General features: G+C 31.7%; 1 protein-coding gene across 3 annotated transcripts in view; it reads right to left on the minus strand.

Moving 5' to 3' along the window:
• Vps13a (vacuolar protein sorting 13 homolog A) overlaps window positions 1-16,216 on the minus strand; it is a 256,331-nt gene that overhangs the window by 162,618 nt on the left and 77,497 nt on the right. For all 3 annotated transcript variants that reach the window (XM_005324116.5, XM_021725635.3, XM_005324117.5), the window contains exons 21-23: window positions 14,250-14,382; window positions 11,608-11,725; window positions 7,680-7,818 (exon numbers count right to left, since the gene is read on the minus strand). In XM_005324116.5, coding sequence (XP_005324173.2) covers window positions 7,680-7,818; window positions 11,608-11,725; window positions 14,250-14,382 — 390 coding nt within the window. The remainder of the gene's footprint in view (window positions 1-7,679; window positions 7,819-11,607; window positions 11,726-14,249; window positions 14,383-16,216) is intronic.

Raw genomic sequence — 16,216 nt, forward strand, 5'->3', positions numbered from 1 at the left:
GAGACAAAAGATAAGGATGCTCCCTTTCCTAATTGCTATTCAATACTGTTCTGGAGTTTTATTTTTTTTTAACTCTTTTTTTAATATTTATTTTTTAGGTGTAGATGGACACAACACAATGCCTTTATTTTTATATGGTGCTAAGAATTGAACCCGGATCTCGCCCATGCTAGGCGAGCGCTCTACTGCTGAGCCACAATCCCAGCTCTGTTCTGGAGTTTTAGACAAAGCAATTATCCAAAAAAAAAGAATAAAGGCAATTCAAACTTATAGGGTAGAAGTAAAACTACTACTATTTGCAGAGGCTATGATTCTACACATCAAAAACCCCACAGAATTACACACTAACTACTAGAAAGAAAGATCTCAACAAAGTTGAAAGTTTTTTTCCAAAGGGTATGAGATTCATGTACAAAATCAGTTGTGTTGAGATACATCACAACTCAAAATGGAAATTAAAAAAAAAAATGATTCCATTTAAAACAGCAAAAGAGTAAAATATCTAGGAACATAACCAAGGAAGTGAAAAAAACTTGTAAACAAACAATACATTGCTCAAACAAAGATTTGAGTAAAATGGTGAGGCATTCTGCATTCATGGATTGGAAGTCTTAATATTTTAACATAGCAGCATTATTCACAGTGATTTTCAGATTCAATACAACCTTTTTCATAATTCTAATGTCATTTTATCACAGAAATTTAAAAAAAAACAGTCCTCAAAATTATAAAATTGCAAGAGACCTAAATAACAACAACAACAAAAAACTTTTATAATGAACAAAACTGAATGACTTACAAATACCAATATTAAACTTATTACAGGTCTGAGGACATAGTTTGGTGGTACCGTACGTGCTTAGGATATATCTCAGTGGTAAAGCATGTAGATAGTTCAAGATTCAATGTCCACCACCACGTCAAAAGAAAAAAAAAAAAACCTTAAAGCTACAGTAATCAAAATGATGAGGTGCTGACATTAAAGATACCAAACTGAACAATGAAACAGAACTGATTGTCCAAAAATAAATCTTTATCCCTCCCTATGCTAGGGATTAAATCTAGGATCACATCACATATGCTAGGCAACCATGAAACTAATACCCTCAAACCCAAAAATAAATATATAAAAGTATGGTACATTGATCTTTATCAACAATGCCAAGTCTATTCAAAGAAGATAAGAACAGTTTCTTCAAATAATGGCCCCAAGACAACTGGATTTCCTCATGAAATACATGAAGTTGGAATCCTACTTCCCACCACATACAAATATTAACTCAGAATGGATCAACAACGTAAAAGTTGAATGCATAAAATTCTTTGAAGACAGATCTTCATAATTTTGGATTTGAAAGTGCATTCTCATCGATGATACCATATGCACAAACAACAAAAGAAAAATTTTTCTTTTGTTCAGCAAATAGGAAAACTTACAAAATGGTGAAAATGTTAGCAAGTCACATAATTGACAAGAGTCCATTATTCATATACAAAGAACTCAACAAAAACATCCCAATTCAAAAATAAAAGATTGAATAAATACTTCCCCTAAGAATATAAAATAAATTAGTAGCTAAGAAACAAAAAGAATCTCAATATTATTAGTAATTAGTAGAATGCAATTCAGAGCTCCAATTAAATTAATTAAGTAATTTAAAAAAAAAACAGAAAACAAGTGTTGGTGAGGATGTTAAGAAAACTGGAACCCCTGAATATTGCTGGAATACCTGAGAATATGTGAAAGTGTAAAGCTGTTGGAATAACTGAAGGAATACAAAAATGTACACCTGCTGTAAGAAAGTAACTTTGGGACTTCTCCAAAATTTTGACACAGAATTATCATACTAAAACAGACTGATATTGGAGGGCCCCTTTAAACTTAAGGAAAACCCTTCATGCTGAGAGTAAAGGGTGAAGGGCTGCCCACCTCAGCCTGAGAGTTGCCAAGGAAACTAAGAATGAAGACTTCCCCTGTCCCAGCCCCTCTAAGCTCAAGTCAATTAAATATGCATATGTGTATTTCTAGCCTTTTGTCCCATTTTGCTGTCTCTTTTCTTTTACAAGCTTTCCTCACTCCAGAGCCTCTCAAAGATGAAATTTTTGAAACAAAGTTTCTTCTACATTCTTGCAAATGTGGCTTTGAATACAACATGTTTTCCTACAAATTTAACTTGGAAAAATTTGTGGAGCACCATGCAGGTAGCCTAGCCTCGTTGTAAAAGAACACAAGTAAAAATATGACCCAGCCAGTTTTTAAGAATATGAGAAACAAGAAGTGTTGGCAAAGATGTGGGGGAAAAGGCACACTCTTACATTGCCAGTGAGACTGCAAAGTGGTGCAACCAATCTGAAAAGCGGTATGGATATTCCTCAGAAAACATGAAATGGAACTATCATTTGACCCAGCTATCCCACTCACTCCTCGGTTTATACCCAAAGGACTTAAAAACAGCATAATACAAGTGACACAGCCACATCAATGTTTATAGCAGCACAATTCATAATAGCTAAATTGTGGAACCAACCTAGATATCCTTCAATAAATGAATGGATAAAGAAACTGTGGTATATATACACAATGGAATATCACTCAGCATTAAAAGATAATAAAATCAAGGCATTTGTTCGTAAATGGATGGAGTTGGAGAATATTAAGCTAAGTAAAATAAGCCAATCCCAAAAAAACCAAAGGCTGAATGTTTTCTGGATAAGTAGATGCTGATCCATAATGGGGGTGGAGGGTGGGGGAGCATCGGAGGAATGGAGGAACCTTGGATTGGGCAAAGGGGCGGGAGGGAAAGGAAGAGGCACGGGGTAGAAAAGATGATAGAATGAGATGGATATCATTACCCTATGCCGCAGTCTGTCTGATGAGGGATCTGATGTCCTGGGCACTGCCCTGATGGGGTTGCTGGGGTTGCTGGGTTCCTCCAGTGCTCCGTATATTTGTGGTTTGGGGCCCCGGAGCATTGGGGCCCCCTGTCCATTTTTTGGCAACGGAGCCCGATGCCTTTGTCCACGATATTGTGGATAAACACCTTGTCCTTGTTTGTTTTTTGATAATGGAGTACCCTCTATGGTGGTTTGAGAACAGCATTCATTAGCCCAATGTCTCCCTCTATGGCATCGTGGGCAAATACCCGGTATTCTACTCCTTTGATACCTAGTTTTGTTAAACCCTCCTCCTATGGGGCAATTCCTTTTAAAATGTCCTGTTTGTTCACAATTGTAGCATGTTCTTAGCCTGGAATCTAAAGCCTGTTTTACTGCAGCTGCCACAATTTGCCCTTGTCCATTAATGTCTCTGGCATCTAAAGCCTTTTTTACTGCAGCTGCCATGACTTACTCTTGTTCATTAATGTCTCTACATAATTTAATATATGTGTTTAAATCTTCCTGTTTCCATGGTCTAATGATATCTCTGCACCAACGATTCCCTTGGTCATAAGCCAGTTGTTTTATTAATAGCATTGCTTCTTCTGTATTCCCAAAAACTCTGGTAGCTGTTTGAATAAGCCTATCTACAAATTCAGCGTAAGGTTCATTAGCTCCTTGTATTATCTTAGATAATTGACCTTGTAAACCTCCATGTCCTTGTAAAGTCTTCCATGCCTTAACTGCATCTACAGCAATTTGTGAATATACACCAGGATCATATGCATTTTGTTGCTGCCGATCCTCAACCCTAGGTAATGTATGATAATACAAATGGTGTGACTCTACTTTGTCTACAACCAGAGAAATGAAAAATTGTGCTCCATTTGTATATTCTGAATCGAAATGCATTCTGCTGTCATGTATAATTAATTAGAACAAGTACATAAATTAATTTTTAAAAATATCACCCAGCAATTTCAGTCATTTATATATATATATCATTTTATATATTATATAATATATATGTGTATGTGTACATATATATATATATATATATATATATATACACACACACACACCCTCAAAATAGGGAATCAAAAGCTCACAGCAGCAGTATATATAATTGTCAAAAAGTAGAAGTTAACTCAAATATCCATTAATGGATGATGAACTGGTAAACAACCGAACTCTACCTTTATTCAACCATTTAAAGCAATAAAGGATTGATAAACACTATAAGACAAGATAAGTTTCAGAGAGATTATGCTAAGTGAAAAAAGTCAAACATAAAGTCCACATATGGTATGAGCTCATTGATTTGTGGGGAAGTGAATAGGGAATGACTGGATCTTCTTTTGGGAAGATGAGACTGTTTTAGAACATATTGTGCAATATATGAGTATATGAAATGTCACTAAATTTAACACTTTAAATTGTAAATTTAATGTTATATTGAAATATAACATCGCACTTCAGCAAACATAAACTTTTAAAGTTTTATCTGTCTTAGAGTGTTTATCAATACTTCATTCCTTTATATGGTTGAATAATGTTAACTTCAAATACTGCAAGAAAGAAAATTCATGCACAGATGAATTGGTATTAATTTCTTTTCAATTGCAAAAAGTCAAGTAATAAAAGGAATTTTACTTCCTTTCCTTTTTTAAAGCAAAGGAAAGAAAACTTGAATAATAACTAAAAAAAAAGAAATCAATCTAGGAATATCAATCACTAGGACATGAGAGGCATTATATCAAGTTAGAAAATCAATCCCAAACTTACATGTACCCCACAAAATGACTTCAAAATACACTAAGTAAAACCTACAGAAATGAATAATAGACAAATCTACAATTACAAATTCAATATTCTTCTGCAGTAAATGACGACTTCTAATCAATACACAGGCCTAAATACTATCCATTTAAATTGTACTATCATTACAAAAATCTTCAACCAGCAACAACAGTAATACACTTTCTTCTCAAGTACAAATGAAACATTCTCCAAGATATATCACATTAGATTGGAGAGATCAGGAATCTACAGCCAAAAAACCAAATCCATGCAGTTATCTGTTTTGTAAGTAAGCCCAAAATCTAAGAATGGGTTTTTATCATAAAAGATCAGAAATCAATGAAATTTAAAATAATAAAACAAAAACAAAGAACCAAAGCTGGGCCTTTGAAAAGATTAAACAAAACTAACAAACCACTTATTGAATTGATAGAAAACAAAAAGAAACTATAAATTCCAAGATAATAAAAAATGAGCTAACACTTCAGATAGCAAAGTCATTAAAAAGAGAAAAAACAATGTTAGGAATAATATTATGTTCATATATTCAACAACTTGGATGAAATGGATAAGTATCTTCCTGGATAAAAATCTTCTAAAGTTCATACCAGAAAAAAACTGATGTCATAAACAGTTCTGTATTAAGTAAATAGACAGTTTTTAAAATGTTGCAGGAAAGAATGTTCATGCACAGATAAATGCCTTTACTGGCAAATTCTACACAAACTCTCCCCTAAAAAACAGGAGGAAGAAACATTTCCTATCCCTTTTTATGAGAATAGCATTACTCTGACATTTTATGAGGTGTTACAAATAAAAAGTATAAATCAATATTCCTTGTGAACATAATTATAAAAATCCTCTACTACAGGTTGAACATTCCTAATCTGAAAATCTGAAATCTAAAATGCTTCAAAATCTAAAATTTTTTTACTGTAGATATGATACCACTACTGGAAAATTCCACAGCTGACCTCATATGATGTGACACAGTCAAATCAAAGGCACACTAAAAATATTATACTAAACTACCTTCAACCTGTGTGTGTAAAACAAAAATGTTCAGACTTGGGGGCTGTCACAAAGATATCTTATTATGTCCATGAAGATATTCCAAAATCAAAAAAAAAATCTGAAATTCAAAATATTCATGGTCCCAAGCATATGAGATAAGAGATTAATACATACAGTTGAAAATCCCTATATGAAAATCCTAAATCTGAAAATGGTCTGAAATTCAAAACTCTTTGCAGTCTGACAAGATGCTCAAAGTTTCAGATTTTGGAGCATTGTGAATTTGGGATTTCTAGATTTCATATACTCATTGTAAAGTCTATATGAGAATATTCCAAAATCCAAAAAGCTTCAAAATTTGAAATATCTCAGATAAAGGTCACTCAACCTGTATTCGCAAACAAAGTGCCAAATACATAGAATGGATACTACAATATGAAAAGACCAGATTTATATTGAGAATGCAAATCTAGTTTAATAATCAACATAATTTGTTATATTAACAGACTAAGATAGCAAACTATATGATCATCTCAACAGATAAAGAAAAGTCATTACAATATCTATCCAAATAAATGTTCAACCAACTAGGAAGAATAATTTCTCAATCTAGTAAAAGAATGACTAAAAGAAAAACCTTATTTTATCATATTTAATAGGGAAAGCCTAAACACAGCTTTGTCCCATGGGTCCTGGTTACAGCAGTCTCACTCACTGATATTTCAAAGGAGATAGCCCCACTTGTCCAAACATACACCCTCTGAAGAAATTATCAAAGAAAAATATGATTGGATATTTTCTTTCTAAAATTATCTTGGAATGAGAAAACATATATAATACGAAACCCAGAAATCATAAAGGGAAATAAAAACCTACTAATTTTGACTGTATTTTTTTTAAAAAGGAGGACTGGGGATGTGGCTCAGTGATACAGCACTTGTGAAGCATGAACAAGGCCCTGGGTTCAATCCCTAGCACTGCACTGACAGAAGTATAGACAGGGAAAAACAGATATGTTTTATATGGTTTAAAAAATGTATCTGTGTCACAAAAAACAAACAACAAAATGGAAAAGTAATTTTGAGTGACAAACTACAGTCTAATAAAAAATGTACACTAAACATGAGTCAGTGTTTCCAGAAAGAAATTCAAAGTCAGTTAAATTTAGGAAATATGTTCTATCTTACTAATAAGGAAATGAAAATCAAAACAAAAGAACACTTTTTCACTTAGAAAAAAATGTTAATGATTGCTGATATTCAAGATTAATGCAAGCAAATAAAAAGACATTCATCATTCACTGTTAGCAGTATCAAAAATTAAAAGTCAATTTAGAAAGGAAATTTGGCAAAATTCATCAAAATTTAAAATTCACACAGTATTTTACTAAAAAATCCCACTTGTAGGAATTCATCCTATGGATAAAAGTAAAACCAATATATATACAAGAAAGTTCAAGGCAGCACTTTCCAAAATTGTAAATACACATAACAATACAAATGAATATCCACCAAAACTGAACATATTACGTAAAAGATGGCATATCTATATAATTCAATATTATGTTACCATGAAAAAGGTGTTAACATGAAAATATCTCTTAAGGTATGTAAAATATATAATAATAATGGTAACAATAAGAATAATGATCACATTTATTTAAATTGTATGAATATAAGATTATACAAACATGTGTTTGTGTGTGTATGCACACTAGGATATGCCATGAACACTTTCTGAAAAACTAAACAAACAAGGATTAATAGTATTACCATTAGGGAGAAGGATTGGAGGCTACCAAAGTGAGGACAAATAGATTTTATAACTTCCTTAACTATTTGTACTTTTTACCATTTCATCAACATTTTAAAATGTCTATTTTCCAAATGAAATGTAAATTGTTTATCTGAAATTCCTATAGTAGTTTCAAATACTATTAGTGAGCTTTCCTTTTTCATTCAATCTTTTGTTAATTCTGAAAACATTACCTGAATTGATTTGACAGGGGCAGATACATCAGTTGTAAATATAGGTTTTGGAATGCTTTCCACCAATTCCATAATCCCTTGCAGTTTTTTATCAGAGATTCGTAAAGAAACAAGAGGTAACTCTCCAGAAACCTTGAATCTGTTTTAAAAAGATAACAATGATTATAGAGGATCTTTCATTCTGATTTAAGTACACTAATTAAAAAGAAGAATATATTCCTCAAATTATACAAATATAATGAAATGTGATTTAAAGTACTACAAATCACTAATTTCTGTCTTAGCTTATCAACTGGTCTCATTAGATGGGATAACTTATTTCCTAACATTATTTCACTTATTTCCTCTCTACTATTTACTAAGTAAATAAAAATGTACTATTTACTTAGTAAGTAAAAATTTACTAAGTAAATAGTAGAGAGGAAATAAATGAAATAATGTTTTCCTCTCTACTATTTATTTCCTCTCTACTATTTACGAAGTATAGATGGCAATTTCTATTTATCACATGTTTATTATGTGACAGATATTTAAGGAAGTGTTTTGTATACTATCATAAGTAGGCCTCAATTTATGAGGTATATAAACTATTTTTATTCCCTATTGATTGTAAGTTCCCATATGGTTCCTATGAAGAAACTCCGGCAAGTTCAAATAACACATCAATGAGATCAGATATCTAAAACCACGACTCAAAACCAGAGTTGAGAATCTTATTAGGCTTTTAATGGCCTAGGCAGTGTACTTTACTTACAGATACAAGACACAGAATTTAAAAAGAGACAGACCTCAAGGGAAAGTTTTCATGCACAATTTTGATCCCTGTATTTTTCTCTAAAACTTACCTTTCTGAATTATGCATAGTGACTGCTAAAGTTTCTTTCTGAAATACATATCTTGAGTTTCTTCAAAAATTTAAAAGATTTCTTTGACTTCAGTAGCATGTATGTGTGTGTGTGTGTGTGTGTGTGTGTGTGTGTGTGTGTGTGTGTATATATACATATATATAAAATCAATTCCATTCATCCTAGTAAAACTTAGTTACATATTATGGATCAGTACAACTGATGCATCTAAAGTCTTTACTTTCTTAAAATATTCAATTTGTACAATCTCAAGATGCTAGATGTGGGGTTGGGGTTATGACTCAGTGATGCAATGCTTGCCTAGCACCTGTGAGGCACTGGGTTCAAGCCTCAGCACCACAAAAAAATAAATCTATAGGACTGGGACAGCAGCTCAGTGGTAGAGCCCCTGTCTCTCACGTGTGAGGCACTGGGTTCAATGCTAGGTGCCAAAGTTCTACCTACCAAATAACAGGGTTCCTTTTACATACCTTAAAATTTATTCAGTTCAAACTTCAAAGAAAGGTTGCTGACACTTGTAGAGTGTCAGGATTTTACATAATAATCATATCATTTGATGTTACTCAAGAGCTTACAAATAAAACCCAAATAACTTCTCACATTTCACCTTTTTTAAATCATTGGTATTTTGGGACTGTGATTATGTTTGATATTTTAATCAGCTATTTTTAATCCTATTATGCTAATCTATTCCCCATATCAAGGATATATTCTCTCTAATCATATACTGACAGAGCAAGTCCAAAGCAAGATAAGTTTCCCTTTTCTTCCCTCAATCTCCTCCTTTTTTTTTCTGGTACCCTATAATATCCAGGATTTACCAAGAAAAAACAAAAGTAAATTATCCTAGAAAAAAATCAATTTAAATTCTTACGCTGACAAAAGGAAATTATATACATATTTGCTCTTCATCACAGACTGAAAATTTTTACAATAGACAGGGGGACATCTGGGAAGTAATGAAAGAATTTAAGCCTTACCTCTAAAATCAAATCATACCTAAAGCTGAAATATGAAAAGGAAGAGAACATATGGAATGGCTGTCTTTCCTTCTCTCACTTAACCAAAATTCCAGGTATTCCTGTACCTCAAGTTAAAACACACTTTGATTTATATAAGAGAAGGAAGCCTAGAAGAACAAGATTTAGGACTCTGGACAATGTCTAATAACAAAAAGAGGCACTGTAAGTTAAAAGTAAAAAAAAAAAAAAGTTTGAGAATGGTCAGAGAATGCTTCTTGGAGTAGATGGTATCTCAAATCCCAAAAGAGGACTAAAATTAAGCAAAAAAAAAAAAAAAAAAAAAAAAGAAGGAAAAAGAGAAGTAGGAAAAAATGGTGAGAGGAGGGGATGAGTCTCTTAGGTCTCCCCTTTTAAGTAAAAACAAGGTCCGCACCACATACCATATGGAAAAGATCAGGATAACACGAATCCCCTGTATTCTTCCTATACTTAATAAAGCACAAACATTTGAGCATTCTTTTGCTAACTTACTAGTAACAATTATTCTGAAACTGTTTGGTAGGTTGTTAGATGAGTCTTTGATAAAATTTTAAAATAGTTCTGGCCAAGGAGGAATGCATGCAAAAAAAGAAAAATGATGCTGATATGAAGAAGAGATGAAATAGCCTACTATAATATAAAACTATTTGAGAAAAAAACTAGCTAAATGGTCTGGTCTAGTTCAACAGACTTTTCTACTTTGAGTCTTGGGCTCAAGCTTCAGTTAATAATAAATTATAAAGATCACAGTAAAGATGAATACATGAACAAACAAATATTATTATAATTTTAGTTTATAATTCCAATTTTATAGTATTCTATAGGATTTAAAAGACAATTGCATAAAAATAACTCTAAATCTATGCTAATGGGTACAGAGTACATAACATTTTAAATTGTGCCATCAATAACAAACTGAAGGGGATGGAACTGGAAACTTTTTTTTCATACAACTGAAATTAAATTGGTATAAATTTTAGTCAGATTGTAATAACTTTAGGATATTATATGTCATCTCCATGGTAACCTCAAAGAAAGTATCTATAAAACATACAAAAAATAGAAATGAGGTGAGATTAAAAACATTTCACAACAAATATCAACTAAACATAAAGGCAATAATACAGGAAATGAGAAAGAAAACAAGCTATAACAAAGGGCTTACCAACAAAAGTAAGTTATCCCCCATCAGTATTTACTTTACATATAAATGTTCTCAACTTCCCAAAAGATATAAAGTTGACAGAATGAATAAAACAATAAGATCCATCTGTATGCTATGTATAAGAGACACTAGGTCCAGAAAAAACATAGGTCAAAAGTGAAGGAATGCAAAAGACATTCCATACAGATAATCATCCAATGAAAAAAGGATTAGTTATAATAAATCAAAACAGATTACAAGTCAAACAAAGGAAAAAGAGGAACATTTATATAATGAAATTTGTGAATCATGTCAACAAAAAGATATAACAATATATATACTATATTATAAAATATATACACCAGTCATCAGAGCTCAAAAATATATAATCAAACATTGATAGAATTAACAAGGAGAAATAGACAGCTCTCTAATAATATTAGGAGACTTCAAAATCCCATTTATAATAATGGACAGAACAATCAGACAATAAGCCAGATCAATAAAAAAGTAGAGGACTAAACTCTATTGGCCAGACACTTCATGAATGAAATTTGAACCCTTTATACTAACTGAAGTAATCCAGATAAAAAAGGTAAAATATTTGATGACTTCACTTATAGCCAAATTCATAAGACAAAATAGAATGTCAGTTGTCAGGGGCTGAGGTCAGGAAAGAGCAGAATGGGACATTATTATTTAATGGGTATTTACTTTCAGTCTGGAAAATGATAAAGTTCTAGAGACAGATGGTAGGTAATGGTGGTATGAAGGAACTTAAGGCTTACCAACAAAAGTAAGCTATCCACTTAAAAATAGTTTAACCATATGTTTTATCACACACACAAAAAAAGAATCTTTCCTTAACTAAAGAAACACTGAGAAATTCCACAGTGCATAAAACAGTTCATACATACTTGGGCATCTTTATATCCATGAAAACCATGGCCTTAGAGAGTTCCACATTGAAGTGCATGGGCACCAAAATATGCTGTGTAGATACATTGAGTTTTCGTGCTTCTTTCCAATTATCACCTAATTATAGAATACAGTTCATATTTAATCTTGAAATAATTTGAATAACATAGTAAACCTAAAATTACCATAGGTAATATATAAACTTTAATTCTCCCCATGGTTTACAATTATCCCATTTTATAAAGCTGAGGCACAGAACTTATAAATTTTCTAAAGTCAATAGGCTAGTAATAAATTTGAAATTCATATCCAATTCTATAAACATGACTCTCTAGCTATGCTCACTACAATGTTACAAGCTTTAATTTTCAATAAGGGAATAATTAAATGCCTAAAAAATCACAAATACCTCCACACATTAACATTACAAAAGTAAATCCAATATCTTATATTCACACACTGCATGAGAAAATATCCCATAACATTCTCAGGTATACACAATCAACAGGCAAATTCTTTTCCCTTTTATCACTTTTTTCCTTTCTTTTTTTTCTTCATAAGACTTTCTTTTAGGTTCTACTAGAAAAAAAAATACTTATTCTTTTTAAAAAGCAGAAGTTTAAAGTAAATCTACTATATATTCATTGACAATCACCATAAAGCCAGATATTGTACCCCCAGAATTACATGGGTATAAGGCCATAATGGAAAAGAAGGTAAATTTATTTAATAGTAACTAATAAATGTTACCATTTACTCAAGATTTATAACTAGCATTGTTGTAGGTAATATATAAACTTTAATTCTCCTCACGGTTTAAAATTATCCCATTTTATAAAACTGAGGCTCAGAGCTTACAAAATTTCCTAAAGTCAAGGGGCTAATAATAAATCTGAAATTCATACCCAGGTCTACAAACATGACTCTCAAGCTATGCTCACTGCAGTGTTACAGCCTTAATTTTCAGTAAGGGAACAATTAAATAACTTACAGAATAGCCTTAGAACACAACACAGCCAATAAAAATCATAAATTTCAGTGACCAAAAATTATTTGTAAAGTAAAAGAATTATTTGGATTTTAAAAACTATGTAAAGCTGCCTTTAAAATCACAAATACCTACACACATTAACATTCCACAGCATATCCAATACATTTGTGGACACATATGTTGTTAAAAACACTAAAAGAGGGGCTAGAGTTGTGGCTCAGTGGTAGAGTGCTCGCCTAGCATGCACAAGGCACCGGATTCAATCCTCAGCACCACATAAATGTAAACTAAATATATTGTATCCACCTAAAGCTTAAGAATAAATATTTAAAAAGAAAACACTAAAAGTACCAACAGAGCTCATATCTAAGCAATAAGACAAAGGTTGGTTCTTTTTGTTTTCTGAATCATCCAGATTTTCTGAAGCAGACATTTATAATCAGAAAGAAATAACTTTAAAATTTTATTTAGGGCTAGGGGTGTAGTTTGAAGGTGGAATATTTGTCTAGCATTTCTAAGACTCAACATTCAATTCCCAGCCCTACACACACACACAAATAAGATGAATGTGATCTCAATGCATTTTCACACAAACTACCTCATTTGCACCTAATTACTCTATAAGTCAGATAAACTTCTTATCTTGAAAAACCAGCCAAGGAAATGTTACACTCATGGAGATAAGTAGTAAAATGGGCTTTATTATAATTTTTAAAATTCTTCCACCAGTATTGAGATAGATAAAAATGTGATATTTAGAAGCACATATTTCAGAATTTTTCAAGGGATTCTATGACAATTATATAAAGTTAACACCATATTAAAAAAAATGTTCAAAAAGGGATTCAATTATTTGAGAACAATTAATCAAAAGGAATTTCAATAATCTTCACAGTAATAATGGATTTTTAAAATTTTAACCATTTTAGTATCTTAAATATTAAGTATGGCTCACAGACTTTAAAAACCTATGACCAAAATGTCCATTCAAACATACCAAATGCCATAATTTATTCTCTGAAAAAGCATTTATAGACTTTTGACTTTGTTGTCAAATAAACTTCTAGTTGTCTTCATCTAATAAATGAACTTGACCACTGATGCATGACTGTATACCACAATGATTGGGATACAGATGCCCAGGAGAGTGAACCTCCTCAGGCTTTGTTTCGCCATCTATAGTCTAGGCTATCAGAGACTCTAGATTAGTTGCCTCTAGCTTTGAGAAGCCTCTTTGCCTCTTCTGGTTATCCAACTATGAACACAAATTTCATCAACAGGGTTAAGAGTGAGTCTCAGTGGTAGAGTTCTAGACTACCATTTGCAAATCTCTGGGCTTAATCCCCAATACGGCAAGAAAAATAAATTTAAAATTTAAAAAATAAATATGGGTACATAAAAAATATGTACACATATCATTAACAATATATGCCAATCTTTGGTCCAAGGTTAGAAATTCTGATATGGATCAGGATTTCTCAACCTTGGCACTAATGACATTTGTTGCTGGAGGCCGCCCTGAACACCTTTAGGCAATATATACCATTGCTTTTATTTCAAAAATTATGAAGAATGTCTTTAGACAAAGTATCTAAAAACCTAATTAAATTACTTTCAGCAAAATCAATCAATAATGCATTTTATACTTACCCACTCTACTATAAAGTAGTTGTATGCTTGTAAGGTTAATATCAAAGGAATCATAAGCTCTTTGCATAATTTCTTCAAGGTTGGGCCCACCTTGTTTCACATCTGGTAATTCCGAACGAATTTTACTTGCCACCTTGAAGTTAATTTTAAAAGTTTAGACTATGCAAAATATTTCAAAATATAAGTATAAAGTTTTTATCTTTCAGACCTATAATGTAAAAATTTAATAGGAAAAGAAACTCACATGCAGACACATATTGTAATGCTATTAGAAAAGTCATTATTCTTAAGACATATAATGAGAAGGACAGGATATAAGGTAAATTTTTACATGTTAAGTTATATTTCCCATTACTTATATTAAAAGAGGAAAACCAAGACAGTACTAGAAATTATACATCTACAAATACTTAAAATCTGATAAGACTCCTCACTGAGAACCAGATCAACCCAGAGATAAATTCAGCTTATAAAATGTTTCCATTGTACAAAGACAGATATTTAAATAGTTTTATAGCAATAAGAGTCTAGGATTTAATATTAGGATGGTGAAATTTAAGACCCAACTTTGCCATTTATGTGACTCCAAAGATGTTATACTGTATTCTCCCTTTTCTTGACAGGGGATTCTTTTCACTTACATTCCAGGAATCACTCAAAGATCTTTCACTCACTGATGAATAAATAAATAGGTATAGATAGATATCTGTGTGTGTACATATTTAAACATAAACACACACATATAAACAGTTTTTCTTCAGTTTATATATCTCATGTGAAATAAACAGTCAAAAATTATTAACTTTGAAATGTAATGAATTTTGGGTAACAGGTTAAGTGAATTACCAAATGTCACAAAACTATATACTTAACTCCTGACCTTATGCTCTTCCCACTGCTCCATATTGCCCTTGAAACAACTGAATAACCAAATTCAAGTGTGAATAATTAGCTGTATAAGCTTATTATAAATATAAAGCCAGTGAATGTCTACATATGTTCCCAGTGCAGAGTATAATCAATCAATAAAAGAAACCGCCAATATTAAGGAAAGGCACATACTTGTTAGGTAGCCAAAAGAAATCAATTCTAACATTTTTCATCTCTCTTAGACCTTTAAATTGTTACTGGTATTTCTCTATCCTTAATGATTTAGAGCAGGACTGTTTAACAGAACTTTTATGTTGTTCAACACAACAGCCACTGGCCACTTCTGACTTCAAAACTCTTAAATATGACTAATATGTCACTAAGGAACTGAATTTTTGTTTAATTTTAACTTAATCAAATGTATCTAATGGGTAGCACAGCACAGATCTCAAAAGTCAAAAATAGGGGCTGGGGATGTGGCTCAAGCGGTAGCGCGCTCGCCTGGCATGCGTGAGGCCCGGGTTCAATCTTCAGCACCAAGTACAAACAAAAATGTTGTGTCCACCGATAACTAAAAAATAAATATTAAAATTCTGTGTCTCTCTATCTCTCTCTTAAAAAAAAAAGTCAAAAATAATTGTTCTTTACTTACTATTTGAGAAGAAAAAAGTTCATAATTGGAAGAAAAAGAAAATAACTTTGGTAAATAGATAACCATCTCTCAATTTTAAATCATTTGATAAAATTAAAATGTCAATATTTATATATAATTAAAATATCAGTATTATACACAAAAATTTCAAAAGAATAAAGATATATTTGATTATCTCCAGAATTCCCTCTATTTTACTTTAATTAATCAAGTAAAGATTGAACAGAAAAGGAAATAAACTTTTCAAGTACAACTCAAATTCTACAAATATAATTTTTCAGTGTACTCCTGCCCTTAAGAGTTCAACTGGTTATTTTTCTTTTAGAAGGAGGGCAGGAACACCTAATTAAATGACACTGCACTTTCTTTACCAGAAAGGAAGATTTCTCGAATACTAGTATCTACCACAAATCTAAAAATCAGTAAGCCAATCAAACAGCCTAAA

The sequence above is a fragment of the Ictidomys tridecemlineatus genome, chromosome 4, assembly GCF_052094955.1.
Source record: "Ictidomys tridecemlineatus isolate mIctTri1 chromosome 4, mIctTri1.hap1, whole genome shotgun sequence".
In the NCBI taxonomy this organism is placed as follows: domain Eukaryota; kingdom Metazoa; phylum Chordata; class Mammalia; order Rodentia; family Sciuridae; genus Ictidomys; species Ictidomys tridecemlineatus.